The sequence below is a fragment of the Anopheles aquasalis genome, chromosome 3 (genome assembly GCF_943734665.1).
Source record: "Anopheles aquasalis chromosome 3, idAnoAquaMG_Q_19, whole genome shotgun sequence".
NCBI classification, from domain to species: domain Eukaryota; kingdom Metazoa; phylum Arthropoda; class Insecta; order Diptera; family Culicidae; genus Anopheles; species Anopheles aquasalis.
In genome coordinates this window covers 1,585,001-1,595,000 of record NC_064878.1, presented here as the reverse complement: position 1 = coordinate 1,595,000, position 10,000 = coordinate 1,585,001, and the positions used below count along the sequence as shown (strand labels likewise).

Below are 10,000 nucleotides of genomic sequence, written 5' to 3'. Positions count from 1 at the left end.
CGTGATCCGACTGGGCAGTGACTTTGTTTCTAAAACCACGAACGTGCATTTTTCGATGCAGCTGGCTCTCGACCAGTAGCTTGAGGAGCTGTGCTGGCTAGTTAGACGGTGGATGGCCCCCATTCGCATTGTTACCATTACCTCTTACGCCACTTTGCCCCCCACATTGCCGGTGACCGGATATACTTTCCATTTGGAGCCGCAGCGCGTCTAGCGCGTTGAGTGCTGCTGAAGAGCGGTGCGTGCTCTGTGACGCTGTTAGTGACGTGGCCAGTAGTTTGCTAGCTGGCGCCATTCTTCCGCCATTCGTGAGTGCAATGGCAGGACGTGACTCGGGAGTAATCTCTCTCTCTGGGGGGGGCTAAATCGTGCCACTAAACCGTTCGCTAATCAACATGTTTTTATTGAACTGAATGCCATTAACATCACTAGTTGCTGTTGCAGTGCTAAAAATGGTCGCGCAGATTATGGAGCGCATTTTGAAAGGAACAGAAAACAAACGAAGGATTAACACCAACATCAACACTCTAACTAGGTATCTATTTGCATCGCGATTGATAGTTAGTTGATGCAGTATAAATATGAAGCTCAACTTGGTACACCAGCCCGCCTATTATTCATCACGATCGGTGAGCGGAATTGTCATTTGCAGCAGCAGCACACAGATCTGGTGGACCTCTTCTACATTGATGGGACAGTTCGAGTTCGAGTGTCAATCATATTCGATTCGGGGCGAGGCGTGTTTGTGTGTGTCGGCATGTTGGACCAATTCCAACAACTGAACCGGTGGTTTTCACCCTGGGTCGTTGTCAACAATAATGCTGACCCCAAATGTGGACCCGTCGCCATCGCCATCGTCTAGGTCATCTAAAAACATCCGCCACTTGACTCGAGTGTGGTTCGATTGTCAGTTCCAGGACATTTCGGAAAGCGGGGAGGAGGCACAGTTAACAATATAAATAAAATCCATATCGTGCAGCTCGACCATCGATGCTGGATCGTCTGCTGGCTGCGCTCCAGCCAGCCATCCAGCCAGCCAGCCAGCCATCCAACCAGCCAGCCAGCCAGCCTGCCTGCAATTTCAGGATATGGGGAGGTGATTGTTCTATTCACAGAGTCCTTTTCACATTCGCTCCAACAACATTCCGCCTGTTCCCGGGCGGAAGTTCCGAACCCGGGACGAGGTCCATTCAACATTGAAGTTTATCCACTTGAAATCAATCTCAATCAGACCAATTTCGATTCCTGGTGAGTTCCCTGGTGTGCGCGGGAGAAAGGACAGCAATAACAATCCTGAATGAATGCCAACATCAGCAGGCAGCTTGCCAGGTATACCGGGGAGCGGGTCCCCTGCTGCTGTGTGCTGCAGGTGACAGCAAGAATACATGAGAATGACCCGGTATGAGGTTGGACTTGGAGTTGGATGTAAGGAGTTCGGAGTGGCTAATAACTAGCATCACTTGATGACGCGAGCTAGGAGCTGTCACAACTATTAGTTCAGTTTTGTGCAGCTTCATTTCACCGGAATCTAGCGTGTGACGCATGAAAACCACGGGATAAACCCCTAGCGCGATCCGGTAATCCTCGCCGGCAATCCAGTGACGACTCGCGACCATTTTGGGATATTTATAGCCATTCCAATGGGTCACCAGTTGGCGGACCAGTATGACCACAGAGAGCTGTGTTAGATCCGTATCATGAAGGATTCAGATCAATGTTCAATCAGCCATCGACGAGGAGAGACGACAGAAAAAATGGCTGATCGAAGCAGCATAGGAAAAAAATCCCCGCAAAAAAAAAAAACGAAAACCCCGGGACGGTACTTTAAAAACCCACGACATGACGTGCACAACTATTGATTAGATGTCGTTCGGTTTTATGGGTGAACTAAGAGGAGGTGCCCGTAGTGTGTGTGTCCCCATGGTATCGACTTATCAAAGCTCATCGTCAGCTTCACACCGCACCGGGTATCCGAGAGGCTAACGCTCGGGAGAAGAGCGCAAAAAGGATTTCTGTCGATTGAGCCATTCCTCCCCCCGAAAGGGTATTTTGCTTAGTTCTACTTCGCTTTCTTCGCTTTTGGTGGTTCTAAAACCGACGGAGGTCGTTTCAAATGGACTATGCAAATTGCTCGTTTGGCATTCCCTTGTCAACCGCAAGGATTGGGGAGGTTTAGATGATCCGATATCGTCATCGATCCCATCGATCTCGGCACCGGATAACGACACCAGTGCTTGTCCAACAACTGCTTTAATGGTGCCGTTCGTTTTGTTCTACTTCGACGAAACCAGTGTCATTCGTGAAGTTATGATGGCGCTGGCGTGTGGAGTGCTGGTGGTGGTGCAGCTTAGCCAACGATAAATGGCCCCCTCGGGACCACACCGGGCATACCGTTTTGATTTTCGAGCATTTCTGCTTCGGGAGCAATCTGTTGGAAACGATGCCTTCTGCTCTGTGTGCGGATTTTTTTTTACTTTGTGTTGTACAGAACCAGGGATAACATGTTCTGTCATTCTTTTATTCGGTCAAGTGTCGGTGTTCTTGCTGAGCGAACGCAAAAGAATCATGAGCCTATCTTCCCATCCCTCGGGTTGGCGAGCGGAAATTGATGGCTGAAAGCTTTCTTGATACAATTTCCGTAATTAAAGATGCCAAAGCAGCGCGAGGACCGCCTAGATAGGGCCTATAGAGTGCGTACCGGATGCTTGGAACACTGGACACAAAGTGCTTTCGTTCGTGTGAGCGATGCGTGATTCTCACGTTACATGCGATGCTTTTACCATTGTGGCAAGCATTGGCATTGGAATATTATTATTTCATCTGCATTCCGCTGCTCATAGAATGGATAAGAGGCATATGCGAGGCTAACCTCTGGCAAGCGTTTAATTGAAATTGATTGAGACGTGGCGCCACTGTGCTGGCTGCCTTCTTGCCCGGACCATAGCGAGACAATTTGATTAAAGACCGCACAGAAGAAACCAAAAAAAAAGGAAGAGAGAATGGAAAGAAGAAGCTCCTGCAGCAGATGCCACTCAATTGGCCACACAGCTGGCCAGCCGACAGCGAAGGCAAAGTGAAACGAAGAGAACGATATTGAAGCAACTGGTTGGTTGGTTGCTTGGTCGGTTGGCGGCGTCGGTTGCCAATTTCTACCTCAAGGACTCTATTAAATTGCCGCCGGATGTAGGGCCCTGCTGAAAGGGCAAAGGATGCACATTTGTCCGCGGTTCCTGGCGTCCCCTCATCGGTCGGTTGAAGCTTTGTTTTAACTTCCTTTCATTTATTTTTTTCCAACCCCCCTTTCAACACGATCCGATCGTGGTCAATCGAGCAAATGGTGGTGGTTGATGTAGCTTGGTGACTGTGCTCTGTGCTGCTACCGCATCCTTTGCACCCAACGCAGACCATAATTCAATTGCGATCGAATTGATTTTTATTGACTTGTTCCTTCCCTGGGCACTTTCGGGGCCACTGTTCGGAGCCGGGCGCATATTTGGGCCGTGCCCACTTCCGGTTCGTGCGGTGATGTTGTCAGAAAGGGCGAAGCAATTAACTCTTTCGTTCTGAAACGATGATAGCAACCAAACACGAATGGAAAGGTTCATTATTATGATCGCATTGTTGTTAATGCTATCACGCTATCAAGCAATGGATTGTTTTTTTTTTATGTTGGAGATCAAGTGTCCATTGATCGCATCGATTGTGGTTATTTGTATAATTCTTTCAATAAAAATATTATTAAAATAACTTTTTGCACAATATTAACTTTAATTTCAATTTCTTTTTAGCAAAACTATTTGATGCAATTTGGTTACCTAGAAAAGTCCAACATTGAAACGGGCAACCTTAGAACAATAGACGAGTTGGAGCAGGCCGTGCGTAAATTGCAGGTAAGTCACTGAAGCACATCATTCTGTGGGAATAGTTGTTTTCATAAGCATTTTTTTCTTCTCTTTCATGGTGCAACACTCGCGAAGTCGTATGGCAACATCAAACAAACGGGAAAGGTTGATCCACCCACCCTGGAACTGATGAGGCGGCCCCGATGCGGGTCACCGGATTTTCGCGACTCGCTGGACTTTCTGGCAAACAACGACGAACGTCTGGAGTCACGCCGGAGAACACGCCGATACGTTAAGCAGGGTCAGAAATGGCACAATCCCGTCGTCACTTGGAGGTAAGCAATGGGGTAAGGAGGGAAGGGGAAGTGTCTCTTCCGCACTAATACTCAATTTATTACTTAATTAAATAAAAACGTAATCAGCCAACGCAACTGATTTGGAAAAGTGACACTTACCGGGACCGAGGAGCGCGAGACCGCGGGGTGGTGATGGAATGTCTGTTGCATGACAGAAACAAATTGACAAACTCCACCCAGAGCGCAGCTACCGAGTGTTATCTTAAGAAAAGGAGGAAGAGAGGGAGGTTTTCCACAAGCCAAGCTCCAGTCGGACCGTAATTGAACTGTAAAGCATTCCAGGGGTTCTGCGAGTTACTAAACAGAATTGACAACTTGAGTGATTTCGAATCCCGACGCTTCTTCAGAATGTCTTTGTAGGAGTGATGGTGGTGCTAATTGTACGCTTAATGAAGTACGGATAATTGACATCCTTTCGGAAGCCTTTCGGAAGCTGTAAACCGGAAAACATCTGCTCGGTTGCGCAGAACAAACCAGCCAGCCAGCCAGCCAGCCAGCCAGCAAGACGAGCGAAACGATGGGCGATGGGTTTGTCTGGAAAACAAACGAACATTTAGCACATCCGGGTTCGAGGACCTGCGTTTGCGTTCTTCCAAACTGGAAAGTTAAACTTTGAAATCGAGAAAGTTCCACTCGAAGAAGAACACCCTCCTGAAAGGTCAGCTGAGGTCTGTCGTCAGGCCAGGACATTAGTGGCCGTGACAGGAAGTGTAACCACTTGTTGATTCGACTGCATAAAGTATGTCGATGCGTTGATGCTGTCCGGGGCATTTTTTCTTTTCGTTTGAAAATTTACTCACGTGGCCACCGATTGATCGATGGTGATGCGTGTGAGTATGTGAGAAAGAGAGAAAAAGTGAAGCTGAATTTATTTTCGAGGAAAAACTCTGGTTATGACTTGAATGAGTACAAAACGAAGTTTCATTTCCATTTACATCACGTGCCGAAGCCAGCGGTCACGTTGCACGCCTCTGGCTGTGTGTGGGTGTGCGGGTATGAAGACTTTGACAAAAGTATCCTCTCGCAGGACACATTGTGAGGATATGGGCGAGAGCTTGGACCTGCCACAACCGGTTGTCACGGTTGTTGCATCAGACCGGCAGCGAGCGGAACAAGCGAGAAACCTTTCAAGGATTGCGCTTTGTTTCCGTCCTAGAGGTGAATAATGTTTTCCACTTTCCAGCCCGGGGGGGGCGGCAAAACAATTGTTGGAACTTGAGTTGGGCTAGCAGTTCCACCACCAAAGGCGCGTTTGTCCAGGTCGCTTCGCTATTATTGAAGTCATAGCATGTTAAGTAAGTGAAGTTGGTGTTGTTCCTCACAAACAGTCCAAGAAACCCCTACTAACGCTAGTAGGCATGCCGTTTCTATGCAGCTGTTTGACATTAGGAGTAGGCTGGGTTTAAAATTGCAGCTCCAACTCTGAAAGGCACAAAGAGTGTGGTACGAGAGCGGACGCCCAAGCCAAATTAAAATTGTTTGCACAATCAAGGAATAAAATAATTAATTATCCAAAAGGATGTAAGTGGTCGGAGCTGAGATTGCTTCTCGCCTTGTTGGCCGTGCAACCACTTTGGCACCGTGACACCTATATTGGTCTCGAAACAAACTACTAAACCATTTACCGATGCCGTTGTCTCCCGGTAGTTTCCTGGTTGCTTGGATGGGCTGACAACACCGTCGACGACGACGACGAGGACGACGACGACAAGGTTCGAAATCGAATTTTAATTTCTGCGCGTTCCATATCGACTGTAATTAGATTTTGGGACGGAAATCTTCCGGCGCTAAGCATATTTTCCATTAAGACCGGCGGCCCACCGGAGACCAAAACGCCAAACGCGCGGGGTGGTGCGCCACCATCTTCTTCCCGGGCGCCCAAATGTGTTGCGGAGACCGAGGCGACCGAAGCAATTTGCTACTAATAACAATAATTAATATATAATGTAATATTATTATCCCCTCACTGTTCTGTGTCGCTGTGTTGGCGCAGGCAGCAAGAACGAGAAAGAGAGAGAGAGAGAGAGGCGCTTGGTGTGCATTTGGGTGTGTTGCCGGTTTCACAGCCCGTTGCATTGAGCCACCGAGCGATGGTGAGCGGTCAAGGACGAGGGTAGGAATCTGCTCCGCCACGTCTTCGGTCGAAGCACTTGCCAAGCGATGCTCACGGTTCTGCTGCGCCCTGGGAAAATGCCTTTAATTGCTTTTTGTGCGGGCATTCGTTGAAAGCATTTCCGTTCCCTTTTTCCACTCATCAGACTTCCGTTTGCGTTTAACCCCTTTGTATCGTCCTGGAATCGTTCTTCTTCTTCAAGTTGCTGAGAAGACAAGACAACAAGACAAGGCACAAACTACGGTGAGCATAGATTTCTGACTTACAACCGTCACGATGGCCATCAGCTTGAGTTTTTTTCTCAAGACACACATTTTCTTTCTTTCGAATATGTTGCCCCAAAAACTGAATCTAATTGATCGCCTCAACCGATGGTCTCAGCTTTCCCACAGCAATTTACCCTGTGGCCTTGTGGTGGAGGCTTTTAATGGAACGGACAGCCACACACCCGAGTTTGTGTCCGATATAAACGTATCGAATTGCTCGAATGGGGCCCTGCAATTCGATCCTGATTGCCAGATGCAGATCCTTCTCGCACTCTCTCAGGACTCTTATCGACATAATTCAAGCGGGCACGTGGCATCGTTGGCACTCGGATGAGTTGGTTAGCGTAAAGCGGAATGAAAACCATTTGCCTTCCCCCGGCACGCGGGCCCCTAAATCACGAGCCTCGTCTCGCCTCGCCTCGCGCTCAATGTAATATTGTTGGCCACCTGCTGAGCGGCCCACTTCTATGCCGTTGCCGGTTGGACTAATGGATGGATGTGGTCGTCGTCGTCGTCATCACCACCAACTTTCCAATCAGATCCACACAGCACCCCCACAGGCTTCCGGATCAGACCGGAGGAGGTGCAACAGGTCGCCTGGCAAAGGCAAAAGATTTGGTTCACGTCTGCGGTTGACATCCTCGTCCTCGTTCGATGGCCATCACCGTCACCCAGCGCTGCCTTATTCTATTTTTTATTAGATTTGTGTAAAATGGTTCGCGCGTGACGGTCATTCAATATATAGGTGTCCACCTCTCCTGGCGGCCAACCGACCGCCGGATCCTTAAAAAGGGTTCAACAAAATCCGACACAAAGGTTGCGAAGGATTTATGGGTTTCGCCTGGCCCTCTCACGTCAACCACGCGTCACTTGGGGCCGGAGGCAGGCCAAGGAATTAACCTTCCCCAAAAAGGGTGGGGGGGGGGGGGTGAACGGGGCTCCAAACTCACACAACAGCCTTTTAACGCTCCTTCCTCTCGCTCCATCCATCTCGGCAGAAAGGGATAATTTCAGCGACGGCAATCACGCTTGATCCGTGCCTTCGAAGATCACCTCCGGGGGCCACCGATGCCGATGTGGGTCCGGAAATGTCGACACATCTTTTACGATTGTGTCCATGCTGGAAATCCTTTCTTGTGAGTCACAATTTAACACCCTGGCGCTCTGGTCTGGGCGCCAGTCCAGTCGGTCCGCACGCCACCGCCCTCCAACAAGTATAATGGCAAATGTCAATTCTTTTAATTTCATCACACACATTTTCCATCGACCGCCACTCTTTCCACTCGGTGTCCGGAACTGTGTAATGGGTTCCCGACCGACCGACCGAGTCTCTTGACATGCTCGCCGGTGAGCCAGCCATGCACTTAAGCATCAACATCCTTCGTGCAATTGACTTTCAGCGGGTTGCTGGCTCGCCGTGGAAGAGCGGGCGAGTTGCAAAGGGAACTATCCATTTCCGCTGGACAGGCCAGTACGGGGTTTGCGTGCTTTTATTGACCTCTTCGGTCTGGAAGCAGGGCCAAGAGGATCCATGGCGTGCGGTTTCGGGAGGTTGTTTTGTTTGCCAGTTTGCTCGGTTTTTATTAATCTCTCAGACGTGATGCCATTACTCGGTCCGTTTCCTCACGGCGACGATGGGGACGAGGACGACCACGACGAACCGACCGCAACACACGTCATCACGATCGGTGTCAATGTTTCGCGGTGAGGGCAAAACCATCCGCTGCCATCCTTTCGTGTGTTTGGCATGCAGGGAAAATGCACAAAAAACTCGCGTGTTTCTACGTGTTTCGGGTTCCGTGTGGCTACGCTTTCCATTTCCATTTTCAGTGTAGCTCTAAGCCGGGGGTACCTGAAACGAATGGGAAAGGATGGAATTGAAATGGACCTTTCTTATCAACCGGGGATCAATCGTGTTGTGTTGTTGAAGCATATAAATGCAGAATTTGTTCGCTTCAAGAAATTTAATCTAAGAGCACTTGTTGGTGAGATATTTGCTGTCAATTCAACCACCACGCTTACTGAGCATATTTAGGAATGTTGAAGTTGGAGTCTACTGAGCAAACATGTGCTTCATTTTGACGATTGGGAACTTTTTCATAGCGAATCGAACAAAAATTCTCTGCAAATGTCCCCAGACGCCGAATCTAATAATGGCGCGCCGATCGCGAGCTGATGCGAGACCGTTAAACGCTTCTCTCGCTCTCTCTCTCTGATGTGCATTTAACTGCCAATGAGGTCGTTGTCAAAGCATCATTTATGCTGCTCCTGCTGGCGCGTGCAAGTAGTAGACGAGCAAGATGAAAAATAGGAAGGGAGGTGAATGGGGGTCCTCGGTGTTTGACAATTTAGCATGCAAATCGTTTTGTACGGCAAACAGCAAATGAACGCCCGCCTTAATGCTGCTAAACATTATCGTCCGCCATCAAGCCATCGGAGGCGCGCGCGTGGCGTCTGCCAGCCAGCCAGCCAGTCAGCCTGGAGTGTCGCCTATCATCGTTGAAGGGAAGTTTAAGATTAATACCAGTGTCACCCATAATGAGGCAACATGAGAGTGAGATAGAGCGAGAGACAGAGGTTTCACCGGTGGTGGAATGGAGCAAAACGGGGGGATGAGCCCACAATAAACTCTTCTTCGAATCTGTTCCTCCTTCGTCTCTGCTGGGGGAAGCAGAGCTGCGCTGCGATCGTACACTGGCGGACGACGTCACTATTGTTGCGACAGTGCAGAGCCGTCTCATAACCACCAGCACCAGAGTCGCTAATGATAATGCTGCTAGAGCGAGCATATTATAGAACCAGAACCACTCCCACCACGCCATGGCACTTTGCGATGCGGTTGTACAGAGATTTTACTTTTTAATATTCACTGTTCGGCCCCCCCGTTGTTCGGGGGTTAAATATTTTATGTGTGAAGCAGCAGCAGCACACTCTGTTTCTGCTGCACAGTTTTTGTAGCTCCGTGCGGCCTGTAATCATCATCAAGATGAGCGGCCACTAGCAGCGCTGGGCGTTGAATTGAATCCAACGCTCGCCCATCGGTCGCTCAGCAGATCATCCAGCATTTGTCATCATGTGCTGCTGAATTTATAAACAGTACAATCAACAACACAACTTCTTCTGCGTTGCAATAAAAAAAAGGGAAGGACAAAAAGGGCCCGGCTGAACTGATGTAATAAAAAGTTATAATAAAAATTCATGTAAAATGCCATTCGAGGCGCGCGCGCGCACGCGGAGGGTGGAACTCGCCAAGATGTCTGTCATTAGGAGGAGTGGGCCCAGAGAGGGACGAAGCGACGAAGAAGCTCAAGTGACGGTGAAAATATGTGTATGCATATTATAATTTACTGCCAGTGTCGCGTTGCTTCACGGTTCCTTCAAAAAGACGTCACACAGCCGCAGCACGCGACCGCCAGGGAAAGC

The 10,000-nt window shown here is 49.0% G+C and overlaps 1 protein-coding gene across 1 annotated transcript in view; it reads left to right on the top strand.

Annotated features, from left to right (window-relative positions):
• The window catches only part of LOC126575635 (matrix metalloproteinase-2), a 175,101-nt gene that overhangs the window by 31,698 nt on the left and 133,403 nt on the right, over nucleotides 1-10,000 (top strand). Inside the window, exons 2-3 of the mRNA XM_050236429.1 lie at nucleotides 3,789-3,890; nucleotides 3,978-4,177. Coding sequence (XP_050092386.1) covers nucleotides 3,789-3,890; nucleotides 3,978-4,177 — 302 coding nt within the window. The remainder of the gene's footprint in view (nucleotides 1-3,788; nucleotides 3,891-3,977; nucleotides 4,178-10,000) is intronic.